General features: G+C 49.4%; 1 protein-coding gene across 1 annotated transcript in view; it reads right to left on the reverse strand.

The window, feature by feature from the left end:
• Positions 1 to 13,724, reverse strand: part of Acer1 (alkaline ceramidase 1) — a 20,631-nt gene extending 6,907 nt beyond the window's left edge. Inside the window, exon 1 of the mRNA XM_005371107.3 lies at positions 13,632 to 13,724. Within this exon, the coding sequence (XP_005371164.1) occupies positions 13,632 to 13,724 (93 nt within the window). The remainder of the gene's footprint in view (positions 1 to 13,631) is intronic.
• Between the last annotated feature and the right edge of the window lie 1,591 nt (positions 13,725 to 15,315).

Consider the following 15,315-nt stretch of genomic DNA (forward strand, 5'->3'; position numbering starts at 1 on the left):
AGCTCTGTAGACCAGGCTGGTCTCGAACTCACAGAGATCCACCTGCCTCTGCCTCCCGAGTGCTGGGATTAAAGGCGTGCGCCACCATCACCCAGCTATTCTGTTGGTTCTTTCATTTACTCAGTGAGAGTAGTGTTGAGGACTCACTAAATCTTTTGCAGATATTCTCTCTCATTTTTCCCTTAGTGGATTAAAAATGTTCAGGACAGACATGGTGGCGCACGCCTTTAATCCCAACACTCTAGAGGCAGAGGCAGGTGGATCTCTGAGTTTGAGGCCAGCCTGGTCTACAGAATGAGTTCCAAACATGTCAGGGCTACACAGTGAAACCCTGTTTCAAAAACCAAAATCCATACATGCATTTAGTTCAGTGTGGTGATACATGCCTGTAATCTCACAGATCTGGAAGCTGAGGCAGGAGGAATGCCAGGAGTTTCAAGCCATCCTGAGCTATGTTGTAAGTCCCTGTCTTTACTGGACGGTGGTGGCACACACCTTTAATCCCAGCAGAGGCAGGTGGATATTTGTAAGTTCAAGACCAGCCCAGTCTACAGAGCAAGTTCCAGGACAGCCAGAGCTGTCAGAGACAAGTAAATTCAGCAATACCTGTGCACAGCATCCATCTTGTCTAAGGAGAAGAGGAGAAGGCTATCTAAACGATATTTAAAGACTATGGGGGCATTACCCAGGCTCGAAACTAACATTCCACCATTGTCTAAAAGGGACATGAGGGCCTGAAAGAGCTCAGCAATGAAGGTGCTTGCTGTCAAGCCTGATGACCTGAACTAGATTCCTGGAGCCCACATAGTGAAGGGAGAACTGACTCCCACAGATGTCACCTGCCAGCCCTGCCAGCATGCATGCATTCCATAACCACAAAGCCTGAGAGCCAAAATAAACTCCTTTTAAAATTGCTTTTGCTAAGTATTTTCTCACAGAAACACAATAGGTAACCTCATGACTTCCTCACCGCCATCCTCTCTTCTTCCCTCTTGGCTAAATGGTGATATGCTGTGGCTTAGTCATGTAAAAGGTAAATCCTAGAGACTAACAACACCTAAGCCACGCTGATCTGAGTCTCTGCTTTCTTCTATAGTAGCAAAAGTACTTGTCCGGCTCCCTTGCAGCTACACACAGCCATGTGTCTTGGTTTTGACCAATGAGATGCAGGCATAACTGTTGCTTCCTGCTTGTGTTTCTAAAGGTATGGGAGTTGCTCTCGCTCTCTCTCTCCACTTCCTGTCCCTACCCTCCACTTCCCTCCTCTTCTCTCCCATTTTCTCTCTCTTTCTTTCCTTCTCACTCTGCATCCTGACTCAGTCTCCTGAGGGCAGATGTTACAGATGTGCCCTGCCATGTGAGTAGAAATGCAGAAAGGTAGAAACGGGCTGCCAGCAAGAGGGCCACGTGACACTACTTATGATTGCCGCTAAGGCTGTCCACCTAATCCCATCCCCAGGACCGCATGTGGTGGAAGAAAACTGACTCATGAAAGCAAGCCTCTGGCCTCCATATTTCATGCTGTGGCACATGGGAATGTGTGCACACACGTGAATTAATAAAGAAGGAATGAAGCAGTGTTCTCCTTAGTGCTGTGAGAGAGCCCAGAATGACCTTGAACTCTTGATCCTTCTGCCTCCACCTCACAAATGCCAGGACAGCAGGTGGTGCCACCATGCCTGGCTGAACCAAGCAATTTGGGCTTTATGCACGCTCAACGATGCCCAGCTTTTTATGCAGGGGCTGTAGATTTGAATTCAGGCCCATCTGCTTGAAAAGTATGTTTATCCCTTGAGCAGTCTCTGCAGCCCCTGGAGGTTTTATTAAGTCATAATTAACAGGTGTGGGTGCCGAGTCCTGCACAGACTATTCCTGGAGACTTGATAGGGGCCATGAGGTGATGGAGGAGGGTCATCTGTCTATGTGTTACTTTCATTGGTTAATAAATGAACTGCCTTGGCCCTTTGATAGGACAGAAAATTAAGTAGGTGGAGTAAACAGAACTGAATGCTGGGAGGAAGAAGGCAGTGAGGCAGACGCTATAGCTCTCCTGTCCAAGATGGACACAGGTTAAGATCCTTCCCGGTAAGCCACCACCTCGTGGTGCCACACAGATTAATAAATATGGGTTAAAGCAAGATGTGAGAATTAGTCGATAAGAGGCTAAAACTAATGGGCCAGGCAATGTTTAAAAGAATACAATTTGTGTGTTGTTATTTCTGGTATAAAGCTAGCCGTGCAGGAGCTGAGTGGGAACACAGCCCGCCGCTCCACACAACAATGAGGAAATCAAGAAAAGACATAGATACAGACACTTAGAGAAAAGTTGGGGCCAGATGGGCCATGCCCTCTGATGGAGATGTACCAGCAACAGCCAAGATACTCCACACGTTTTTTATTTGTCCGGGTGGAGGAGGCAGGGCTGTGGTACACAGCTGAGATGTGGTTCACCTGGTTCCCAGGGAAGTCTCTGTAAGGGGACCATCTCAGGCTGTGGCGATCTCTGAGGAGGGAGTTGAGATGGCTTGTTTTTGCACACAGTCAGCATCCACACTTGGACCAGCAGCTGGCTCCACCGGTTCCCTGAGTCTCACCACAGAAGGCTTTGCTGCTTCCTTGGATGTGAGGCATCGGGGTCCTTGACACAGCTGTGGTCATGTCAATCACACACAGTCTTAGGGCTTCCTCTGATCCCCACACTTAGGGTCTAAGTGGCATGGGCTTTAATCCCGGCTACCTTGCTGACTAACTGTGAGGCTTTAGAATGGTAACTGGTTCCCCAGCACCCACATCTGATCTATGAAATAGACACAGTCCCCCTTCATGTTGCTGACTCAAAGGCTCCAGGACTTACTGGTCTCCGTGGCTACAGTTTTTGTCTAGTCAAGAGCACCTGCCAGTTAGCAGTTAAGAGCACTGGCTGCTCTCCCAAGAGGACCCAGGTTCAACTCGTGACCCCCATAGGGCAGCTCACAACTGTCTATAACTCCAGTTCCAAGGGATCCAACACCATCACACAGACACACATGCAGGCAAAACACCAAAGCACATAAAATAAAAATAAAATAAACATAAAAGAACACTTGGCGGCTCTGGAACTGCCTGTGAGCCCAGCTACTCCAGAAGCCGACACAAGAGACCAAGATGAAAAACAGCCCCAGAGACAGTTTAGTGGGTGAAGTGCTGTTGTAATAGGAGCGGCGGGGCTGCGTCCCCAGCACCCCGGCCACCTGGCTAGCTTATGCCCCGAAATAACAACACACAAACTGTATTCATTTAAACACTGCTTGGCCCATTTCTATCTAGCCTCTTCTAGGCTAATTCTCACATTTTAATTTAGCCCATTTCTAATCATCTGCATAGCACCGCTAGGTGCACTTACCAGGAAGATTCTAGCCTACGTCCATTCTGGGTCGGAGCTGAATCACTCTGCCTCAGAGAGCTGAGCTATTGCGTCTTCCCGGGAGAGGGGAGCATGGCGTCTCTGCTCCAGAGAGCAGAGCTGTCGAGTCTGAGCTCACTTCTTCTTCCTCCCAGCATTCTGTTCTGTTTACTCCTCCCACCTATGTTTTAACCTATGAGGCCAAGCAGTTTCTTTATTACTTAACCAATGACCTTCCTACATGCATGTAGACCTGGGTTCAAATCCCCAGAACCCATGCAAACCTAGATAGGCAGTGGAGTCCAGGTCTCTTACTGAGTGGCAAGAGATAGAGACTGGAGAAGCACCAGAAGCCCACCAGCCCGGTGTGCTCCCCTCAGAGGCAAACAACCAAGAGAGGCACCTCTAAGGGAGGTGGACGGCAAGGACTGACACCCAGGGCTGTAACCTGCACACGCTTGCCATGGCCTGTGTGTCCCACATCCGCACACATGAGTGCACACACACATTCACAAATATATATATATTCTCCAGTGTCTACATGTGATCTGTGATATAGACCTCAGGCCAGTGCGATGGCTAAAAGTGCTTGCTGCCAAACATTGCTTGCTGATGACCTGAGTTTGATCCCTGGAGCCCACAATGGTAGAATGAGAGAAGCAACTCCCATAAACTGCCCTCTGCCAGTCACATGCACACTGTGGCATGTGCATGTGCACACACATGCACAGACACACACACACAAATAGGTATGGTTTTTAAAAAATATACCCATGCTCATGCAAACAGGTAGGTTACAAGATAAGAGAAAAAAGATCTGAAGATGAAGGGGACTGGTTGGGAAGAGGAAGGGGACCCACAGGAGTGGGGGGAGGGCAAGCGAGGATGAAGGGCTTTGGTCAGAACATGCTGTACATGTATGAAAGTGTTACATGGACCCCGTTACACCAGATAATTGACATCTGCTACCAAGAGCCAAGGCTGAGACATCATGCAGAGAGAGCTTGGAACACACAGCTCTAAATGTGATGTCTCCATCATCAAATCCTTGGAACACACAGCTCTAAATGCGATGTCTCCATCAAATCCTTGGAACACACAGCTCTAAATGCGATGTCTCCACCAAATCCTTGCCCCTCAGGACTCAGGGAACCACACGGAAGAGGAAGCAGAAAGGGGGAGAGCCAGGGGTGATGGAGGACACCAGGAGAGCTAAGCAAGGCTTCCATGAACTCACAGAGACTGCAGCAGCAAGCACAGGACCCTGCATACATGACCCTGTATACACGTTACAGCTGTTAGCTTAGTGTTTATACAAGACTCCTGAGTGTGTGAACATGTAGGTCTCTGATTCTTGTGCCTGCTCTTGGGCTCTTTTCCTTCTGTTGGTTTGTCTTGTCCAACTTCTTGTGACAGTTTTTGTTTTATCTTTTTATTTGTTTGATTGTTTTGTTTTTTTCAAGACAAATTTTCTCTGTGTAGCCTTGGCTGTCTTGGAACTCTGTAGACCTGGCTGGCCTTGAACTCAGAGACCTGCCTCCTGGGATTAAAGGCATACACCACCACCTCTGGTGGGTTTTTTTTTAATGTTTTCTTTCTTTCTTTCTTTCTTTCTTTCTTTCTTTCTTTCTTTCTTTCTTTCTTTCTTTCTTTCTTCCTTTAATGTTTTATTTATTTATTTTGTATTCAGTATTGTGCCTGCATGTACACCTGCAGGCCAGAACAGGGTATCAGATCTCATTACAGATGGTTGTGAGCCACCATGTGGGTGCTGGGAAATGAACTCAGGACCTTTGGAAGAGCAGTCAGTGATCTTAACCTCTGAGCCATCTCTCCAGCCCACCTCTGGTGTTTTTGTTGCTGTTTTTGTTTAATTGTTTTTTGAGAAGGAACTTAAAGGTGGATGAGTAGGAAGGAGGAGAGGATCTGGAAGAATTTAGAGGGGGAAGATTATGATCAAAACACATTTAAATTTTAAAAAAAATTTTTAAAAATATTTATTTATTATGTATACAATATTCTGTCTGTGTGTATGTCTGCAGGCCAGAAGAGGGCACCAGACCTCATTCCAGATGGTTGTGAGCCACCATGTGGTTGCCGGGAATTGAACTCAGGACCTTTGGAAGAGCAGGCAATGCTCTTAGCACTGAGCCATCTCTCCAGCCCCCCTAAAAATTCTTTTAAATAAAAGTTAAAAAAATAAACAAGACTGGGTGAGGTAGACTTTAGCCGTAGACTGAGCAGCAGAAGCCGGCAGATCCCTGTGAGGCAGCCAGGGTTCCAGGCCTGTTTCTCGTCAGCCTGCTTTCTCTGCTGTGATGAGCTATACCATGAGTGACGCAGCCTGGAGGGTAGACAGCTTATATCATCGTCACAGACCATCATGAACAGACGCTGGGGCAGGTCTGCTAGACAGGAACCTAGCGGCAGGAGCTGACGCAAAGGCCATGAAGGGTGCTGTTTACTGGCTTGTTCGTCCTGGCTTGTTCAGCCTGTTTTCTTATAGAATCCAGGACCACCAGCCCAGGCACAGCACCTCCCACAGTGGGCTGGGCCCTCCCCATCAATCTTTGATGAAGACAAAACCCCACAGCTTGCTCCCAGACTAATCTGAGGAAGGAATTTTCTCAGCTAGAGTTTCTTCTTCACAGATGACCCAAGCTTGTGTCAGACTGACAAACAAGTACAGCTACAATGACTTCGTAGTTTAAAAAGAGGAGGGAGAAAGAGAGAGAAAGAAACAAAAAGACCCCAGAAAAATAAAAGTAGCTTGGACTAGGAAACAATAGAAGATGGACACATCTCAGAGGTGGAGTACCCACCTAGAATCCAATGAGGGACTGAGGGTGTGGCCAGGGGTGGAACCCCGCCTAGAATCCCCCAATGAGGAGACAGGTGTGTTGTTCAGTCTAGAGCCCCTGGCTTTGAAGAGGTCATAGGTTTCATACCCAGTACTGTAAGCCAATAAACAATCACTGTAATCAACCCTACTTCTTGTGCCTCTGAAGGAGGCGGGGAGAGGTGGTAGGGAAAACCTGTTGGGTGTCCTGAGTCAGGAATCACTTTGACACCCTTGTCCTACGTTCTGGCTCTCACAGACTCACCTGTCCTCTACCCCCTGTTCCAGGATCGCTCGCTGCCATTCACTGCCTGCCTGGGTTGTGGGTTGGGGCGGAGTACCTGGAGGCAGCGCCTGCTTCAGGACAAGACTTACCTGTAGGAATTACCGTCCATGTGGTGGTAATCAGGCAACCTCCCTGCCCAGTTAAGCAAAAAGGGCTTTCAACCAGGCTCCTATGCAGTGTTCTGCTGTGTGACCCTGGGAAAGTAGCTAAGGCTCTCTGAGCCTTTATTTCTCCCTTATTAGAATGTGGAAAGAGTCTCTTATCTCAGGACTCAGCGCCTGAAGCTGGAGGATAACCAGTTCTAAGCCAGCCCAGGCTATGTAGCAAAACAGAGGGTGGAGAAGAGTAGCTACTTCAAAGGCGTTTTATGAGGGTTACAGTTAAATATACTGCATTAGATAGGATTAATAAATGTCAGTGGTAATTACAATCATGTTTGCTATGGAAATAGCTTCAATTATTTTTTTCATTTATTTGCTTATTGGGGTAAAAGAGGTTGCATGACATACCTGTGGAGTCAGTGAGCAAACTATGGAAGTCAGTCCTTTCCTTTCACCACATGGGTCCCGAGGATCAAACTCAAGTCATCACGCTTAGCTACAAACCCCTTTCCTGCCAAGCCCTCTCACTGCACAGTCTCAAGTTTTATCCAATGCTTCAACACACCACGAGCTATAGAGGCTTGTTCGCTCCTGTCTGTACTTCCTTGTGTTCTGTTCCGTTGAGACAGAGTCTGTGTAGCCCTGGTTGTCTTAAAACTCACAGAGATCTCCCTAACTTTGCCTCCGAGTGCCAGGACTAAAGACTTTCACCAACACTGCCTGGTTAGATCCAGTGGTGTCAGCCTGGCTGTGGTGCAGGAATGAGGATCAGAAGTTCAAGGTCATTCAGAGGCTGGCCTGAGCTACACAAGGCCTATCTCAAAACAACAGTTCATTCATTCAGTCATTGACAGAGAATGGAAAAGTTCAACTCTCCCATCCAGGATCCTGGCCTGACTTCTTGATCCCCTTGACAGCAGCAATGTCTCTCTTCCCTTCTAAAACACCACATCCACCCGGGGAAGGGGAAGGTTTTCTATCTGTTTTGGTTCCCTCTATGTCCCAGAGCCCAGAAGACGCTGGCAGCTTCTTCCTTCCTTGGCTGGTGAAGAAGGAAATGAAGAGACTATTGTCCCATCTACCTGGATGTCTCCATCCACCAAGAGCCCAGCAGGGCAGAGGCCACCAACTTACAGAGAACTAGAGGCTGGGAAGATGGCTTAGTAAGCAAGTACGCGCCTTGTGAGTTCAAACTCTTTTCTTTCTTTGTTTTTTTCCTCTTCTTTTCATTTGTTTTTTTTTTTTATTTGGTTTGGTTTTCTTTTTTGAGACAGGATTTTTCTGTATAGCCCTGGCTGTCCTGCAAACTCTGTAGACCAGACTGACCTCAAACTCAGAGATCCACCTGCTTCTGCCTCCTAAGTGCTGGGATTAAAGGTGGACGCCATCATGCTGCCAGGTAGGGGCTGGAGAGATGACTAAGGGGTTAGAGCACTGGCCATTCTCCCAGAGGACCCAGGTTCAGTGGCACACACCTTTAGTCCCAGGGAGGTAGAGGCAGACAGATTCCTATGAGTTCAAGGCCAGTATGGTCTACGTAGTGAGTTCCAAGACAGCTGGAATTCACAAAATGAGACCCTGTCTCTAATAAACCTAAATAAATAAATAGCAAGCTGGACCTCACCTGACATTGACTTCTGGCTTACACACATACATACACACACACACACACGCACACGCACACACACTCCAGATAAGTCTATCTCTTTGGATTGGGGCACACACCCTTCACTAGCAATTATGTAATTCTGGCCTCTTATCTGCCAGGGAATACTGTGGGTGTGCCCATTTCCATATCTGTCTGTCTCTTTGTCTGAACTAACCTGTATTTAGCCATCCTTACTCTACCAGTGGAGAAGCAGGAAAGCAGAGGCTGCAGATAGTAGACCAGAGAGGGCTAGACTCCCAGCCTTGGTACACAGCGCTCAAGGACGAGCCAGAAGTGGCAGACAGTGAGCTGGCTCTGAGGACGACATGGGCAGGGAATGGTGGATGGCAGTCCATGGCCCTTCCAGCGCTCTGCCCTGGCCCCCAGCTCCTGCTTGCTCCTACCTCCTTGTGTGTGCTTGGGCTGTATGATTCCCATGTATCTTCCCAGCCCCTTTGGGGCTGAAGAGAGGACACCTCAGCAATTCGGAGCACTTGCTGTGCTTGTAGGAGCCAAGTTCAGTTCCCAGCACCCACATCAGACGATGTGGTAAGTCCAGCACGAGTCAGCCAGTGCCTTTTTCTCAAGGCTCCTGGACACATATAGCACACACCCACACAGACACACAGACACATAGACAAACAAACACACATGTGCAGATAAGTAAATAAATATAGTCCCTGGGAGCCTGGGAGCCTTGAAACTCCAAGCATTTGGCAAACCCAAAGCCAGCCGGCCAGTGCAAACAGGGGCAAAGTGTAGGTCACCCTCCACCCCACTGCAGCCAGCTCTCCTGGGCCTTCCCACAGGTCTGCTTGGTTCCTTCAGCCCACGGACATGCATCATCCAGGTGCTCCAGCCGATGTCGTGCTGTGACCCCTTAAGGAGGGTCCATGGCTCCTTGCTTCTGGCTTGGCCCTGGTTCCGTCCGCATACAACCTGGTCTCTAATTTCTTCCACACCACCAGCCAGGCGCCCTTCTCCTGGGCACCATGGTCTCAACCATTTTCACTCCCATCCTGATTTCCTGGTGCCGCCATTTCAATTTCTATTACCCCTTTCCTCAGTCAGCAGTCAGGTGCCTGGAACCTTGGGCACACTCCCGGCTTCTATGTAGTGTATCTTCCGCTTGTCCTCACACACACACACACACACACACACACACACACACACACTTCTGAGGGCACCCACATGCACATGCACGTACCCCCCACACCCACACACATATTCATAATTTAAAATTTTAAAGAAGTTTTTGGTTACTTTGAGACAGGGTCTCTTAATATAGCCTTGGCTGTTCTAGAACACGCAATGTAGACGAGGCTGGCCTTGAACTCACAGAGATCCTGCCTGGTTTTGGAGCACTGGGATTAAAAGCTTGGTTACCATTCCTGGCCAAAATAAGTCTTTGCAACGTGTAATTTAAAAGTTTGTTCAGTGGGAATGGTGGTGTGCTCCTTTAATTCTGGAGCTCTGGATGTAGAGGCAGGCAGTTCTTGGTGAGTTTCAGGGCAGCATGGTCTACATAGTATGTTTCAGGACAGCCAGTACTATGTAGAGAGACCTTGTCTAAAGAAAAAAATTAGCCGGGCGGTGGTGGCACACGCCTTTAATCCTAGCACTCGGGAGGCAGAGATAGGCAGATTGCTGTGAGTTCGAGGCCAACCTGGGTCAATAAGAGCTAGTTCCAGGACAGGCTCCAAAGCTACAGAGAAACCCTGTTTTGAAAAACCAAAAAAAAAAAAAAAAAAAAAAAGACAAGAAAGCTGAGCAGTGGTGGCACACACCTTTAATCCCAACACTTGAGAGGCAGAGGCGGGCAGTTCTCTATAAGTTCAAGGCCAGCCTGGTCTACAAAGTGAGTTCCAAGACAGCCAGAGCTCTCAGAGAAACCCTGTGAGGAACACCACTCTCCTGCCCCCCGCAGAAAAAAAAATGGAAAGAAAAAGGAGAAGACCAGTGCAGTGGCATTGCCTGTTATTCCAGCAAATGGGAAACTGAGGCAGGAGAATTTTGAGTTAGACTAGCCTGGGCTATGAGCCAGACCCTGTGACAAGTGCAGGTGATTCATTCTCCTACTGTGGGCTGTGGCTCAGGAGATCACTGTAAATGTATTCCACTTTTTCCTGGGGAGCCTTCTGGTGATTCGCTTGTTTTATTTTGTCCATGTGTGTGGATCAGCGGAGGTTTGAATGGAATCGGGATCCACAGCCCCATAGGGAGTAGCGCTATTAAGAGGTGTGGCCTTAGTGGAGGAAGCGTGTCCTGTGGAGGTCTCAAAGGCTAAAGTTAGGCCTAGTATATCTCAGTCTCCTGCTACCCACTGATCACGACATAGGTCTCTCAGCTCCTTTTCCAGCACCGTGTCTACCTGCATGTCACCCTGCTCTTCCCAGGACGACAATGGACTAAACCTCTGAAACTGTAAGCCAGCCCCAATTAGATACTTTCCTTTATAAGAGTTGCCGTGGTCACGGTGTCTCTTCGCGGCAATAGAAACCCTAACTAAGACAAGGGACAACCTCGGGTGTCGTTCCTCAATGGCTCTCCATCCTGTTGGAGGCAGGGCTCCTGCTTGCCCAGAGCTGGACTGCCACACTCAGATCACGCCAGCTGCAGACATGCATTCACGTGGTCACAGCCTCCATCACCTGTTCCCATCTATGTGTATAGGCAGTGTGACTCGACGGCCTGAATTGCTTTCTAAGTTTATAAATCCTGTCTGCTGAGATGGTTTCTCATGCTAAAACTAATTGTCAGGGTGCGCTGACTAGCCAAGGCTTGACCGTGGTTCCTACAGTCTATGTACTGTATGCCAACATGGAGCAACAAGAAGGGGATAGCCCATATACACTAAGTACAAACTTGTATCTGGGTGGTGGTGGTGCACGCCTTTAATCCCAGCACTTGGGAGGTAGAGGCAGGCGTATCTCTGTGAGTTTGAGGCCAGCCTGGTCTACAGATTGAGTTCCAGGATAGGCAGGGCGGTAATGAGAAACTATGTCTCCAAAACAAAGAAACAAACAAACTTATTTTTCTTTTTTTTGACAGTGTCTCCTGTAGCCCAGGCTGGCCTTCAACTCACCATGTAGCTGAGGCGCTCTTGGGGATAATCCCCCTGCCTCAGTCTCTGAAGCACTGGGATGATAGGCGCACCACGATTGGTTTTCTTTCCTTCCTTCCCTTCCCTTCAGTTTCCACCCTGTCCTTTTGGCAGCTGCATCCAGTAGTCCAGGCTAGATTGGAAGTCACCACCCAGGCCATGGTGGCCTAGCTCTTGGCAATCTTCCCTGCCTCTCAGCTTCATGAGGTTGGCAGGCATGGGACTTCACCACACCCTGCTTCTGCCAATAAAGTTTTATTGCTTACAACCTTATCCAGGCTCATTTACATATCCCTCAGGGCTCTCTGCCTTGGTGCAGTGGAAATAAACCCTGGAAAAAGACCCAGTTCGCACAGCCAGAAACTCTCACCAGTTAGGTCTCTCTGGTCCCCCAACCTCCACACAGACGAGCATGCAGAGACAGAATAAATACATGGATAAATAAGATGTATTAGGAAAAATTAAAAATAAGGTCAGGTGTGATGGCAGGCGCCTTTGATAGCACTTGGGAGGCTGAGTTTGGATGGGGTGGATGTGGATCTCGAGATCGCTGTCTGGGCTACAGAGTGAGCCCCAGACAAAACCAAAGAACCAAATGGATTCATACTGAGGAACGTTTCATTCTCATTTCCGGACTGCACGTGGAAATGTCCCAGTGGATGAGGGTGTGAGGTCTCCCTGTCCTGGGCTGTGTGGTGACCAGGTGTGATGGGTGCTGCTGCCCAGTAGGGCTGCTGAGGGGGCTGCACGATGGGTATTTGGAGATGAGAGGCCAGGGCCCAGCCAAACTTGACTCAGTACATGCTAGGGACCTTTTATTGGGGACCCACCACAGTGGACTGAGATGACTAGAGAATTTCTGGGCCATAAGGGCGTCTGGGAGAGCAGAAAGAGTAACTGTAGAAACCCAGTTCTCTCCTGCCTCTCCCAAATGGTCTAACCAGTTTCAAACTGGTCTAAACACTAGGTAGGAGAACCATGGATGGACCACACAGACACAAGCCCCTTATTGGGGATTCTAGGCGGGGCTACACCCTGACCACGCCCCCAACCCCTCACTGGGGGATTCTAGGCGGGGCTCCACCCTGACCATGCTCCCAGCCCCTCACTGGGGGATTCTAGGCGGGGCTCCACCATGACCACGCCCCCAGCCCCTCACTGGGGGGATTCTAGGCAGGGGCTCCACACTGACCATGCCCCAGCCCCTCCCTGGGGGGTTCCAGGCAGGGCAGAGGTCACATGACAACTTTTGATTCTCTCCTTCCAGCATGTCAGCCCCAGAGATTGAATTCAGGTTGTTGGTTTTTACCCCAAACCATCTTATCAGCCATTTCTGCATTTTGTTGCAAGGAAACACACAGACACATACAGAAACACACACATGCACGCACACACACACATGCACACACAGAAGTGTGCCTTGTATCTGCCAAGCTGAAGCTCAAAGTCTAGTTTTAGGTACTAAGCTAGTTTCCAGCTATCTTGGTCCCCTGGAGCACCTGTTGGCGTCTCCGCGTCTCCCCACAAGGCTGTGTGGATCAGATGAGATTGTGGAGGTGAAAGGTCTGCACGATGTACACACAGCAAGCGCTGAGTAAAAGCTAGCATTGGGTGTGGTGGGTGCGGGCTTCCAGTCCCGGCGTTCACATCCAAACGCCAGAGGACACGCGTGGCAGCTAACCCGGGCTGCATGTTCCAGAACCTGTCTCCAGAGAAGGGAAGTGATGATGCTTGCTGTGGTTAAGCAGCTGTCTTCCAGTGACAGCAAGCTCGTGTCGCCTCCTCTATCTGCCTGCATCTTTCAAGTTTCTCCAATACTGTCGCTGTGTATGAAGACTGAGAGCTGAGTATGCCCAGTGCTGTGTGTCAGCAGGTACAGGAAGGTAAAAATAGCAGTGGTTCAAATAGGATCATGGAAGGGGGAAAGTGGGATACGTTGAACATCCTTGGCTGGAGGATTGCAGATAAAAGGACAGGCATCCTTACTTCCTCCAGAAAGTCTACCTAGGTTCAACCTCACTGACTCCAAGAGCCTCCTCTGGGAGTTCCAAAGGCTGCCAATGCACCCACCATCACAGCACCATTCCTCAGAAGTGAGTCTAAAAACCTACCATTGATCTCAGTTCTACATGACGATGAATGAATGAATGGATACAAGCTGAGACAGCCAACTGCTCAAACAAGATTCCCTGCGGAGGAGCTGTGTCTTAATCCAACATTCGGTAAGCCTTTCCCATCCCTCCCTGGCCAGAGCCCCTGCCCAGGGACTTACCGTATTGTAGAACTCAGCCACCAGTTCCGAGTGCTGGAAATTACTCTCGCACCAATCCACCTCAGAGCTCTCGTAGGCAAAGATGCTGGACATCTTTGCTCTGGAATCGGTGCACGCGTCTTGTGCCTGGCAGAGGCGCGCCAGCCAAGTGAGTGAGCCTACGAGTGCCCAGCCCAGCCGAGGTGGGGACAGAACAGCTCAGGGCCCCCAGAGCAGGCTGAGAGGAAAAACCTGCTGGGCGGCTCAAATATTGCACCAGGTAGCCTGGCAGATGTGCACGGTAGGACACCGAGGCCGCCCTGGGCAGAGGCTGAGGGGGTGGTGCTGTTCGGGTTGGGCGACAATGAGAAGGGTGGAGGCCACCCAAGCAGGCACTTGAGGAGCAAGACGTGAAGGGACTAACAGCTTTAATACTGTGTATTAATACTTTAATACAGAGCAGTGCCCACTGGGTAGAGCGCTCCGCTAACACGTACAAAGCTCCGAGGTCTACCCCAGCACCTACGGAACTAGTTGTGGTGGACACGCTTGTCACCCCGAAGTTCAGTAGCAGAGGCAGGAGGATGGGGCATTTAAGGCTGGACTGGGCTACATAGTGAGGACCTCATCTCCAAAGAAAAGGTAAAAATCAGGCTAAGGTGCTGGAGAGATGGCTCAGGGGTTAAGTGTAACATCAGCTGCTCTCCCAGAGGACCTGGGTTCAGTTTCCAGCACCCACACGGTGGCTCACAGCCATCACCCATAACTCGGTTCCAGGGGACCAGACTCCCATCTTCCGGCCTCCGTGGGGCACCAGACACGCACGTGGTACACAGACTACGAACAGCAAATGTTCAAGTACATAGAATAAAATAGCACTTTAAAAATGTCTCAGGAGGAGCAGGGCTGGACTCTGTTGGGGGAGCACTGACCTGGACTGTAGGAAGCCCCGGGATCCATGGCGGGAGATGACAGCATATACCTGTCAACCCGGTATTCAGGAGGTGGAGGTGGGAGGATCCGGAGTTAAGGCTAAAGAGTAAGTCTGAGGCCAGACTGAGCTAATGAGACCCCATCTGGGAGGCAGAGGCATAGGGGTACCTCTGAGTACAAGGCCAGCCGGGTCTACATAATGAGTTCCCTGGGCTACACAGAGAAACCCTGTCTCAAAAAACAAAAGAACCAGCCAAATAAACAAACAAACAAAAAAATCACCAAATAATAAGTCTGCAGAGGTTCAACAGTTCCTGTTTCGCAGTCAGGGAGTAACCTTCCATGGTGGTAAAAGCTCTGGTTGGCTTTTTTTTTTTTTTTTTTTTTTTTTGGTGTTTGGGACAGGCTCTCATGGTGTAGCTCAGGCTGACCTGAAACTAGCAATTCTCCTGTTTCAGCCTTCTTAATTCTGAGACAGCAGAAGTGAATTCCCATCCCTGGTTCTTTTGACCTAATTATCTGGCTGTCATAGAGAACCGGGGCATGTCCCCCGGATCTATCCCCATTGGGCTTAACTCTGCCTTCTTGGAGACCTTCCTGTGTGGCCCTGTGCTGTGGAATGTCCCTTGAGGAGCAGGTTGTCTTCCCGCAGAAGTCATCTAGGGATGAGGGAACCTGGAGACATGTCACGTGGGGTTCCTGAGTCCTGACTTCTCAGGACTGAGGGAGAAACTGCAAGGCACCTACCTGGTTTCCTAACTTGGGCCATGAA

Source organism: Microtus ochrogaster, unplaced genomic scaffold, assembly GCF_000317375.1.
Source record: "Microtus ochrogaster isolate Prairie Vole_2 unplaced genomic scaffold, MicOch1.0 UNK98, whole genome shotgun sequence".
Taxonomy (NCBI): domain Eukaryota; kingdom Metazoa; phylum Chordata; class Mammalia; order Rodentia; family Cricetidae; genus Microtus; species Microtus ochrogaster.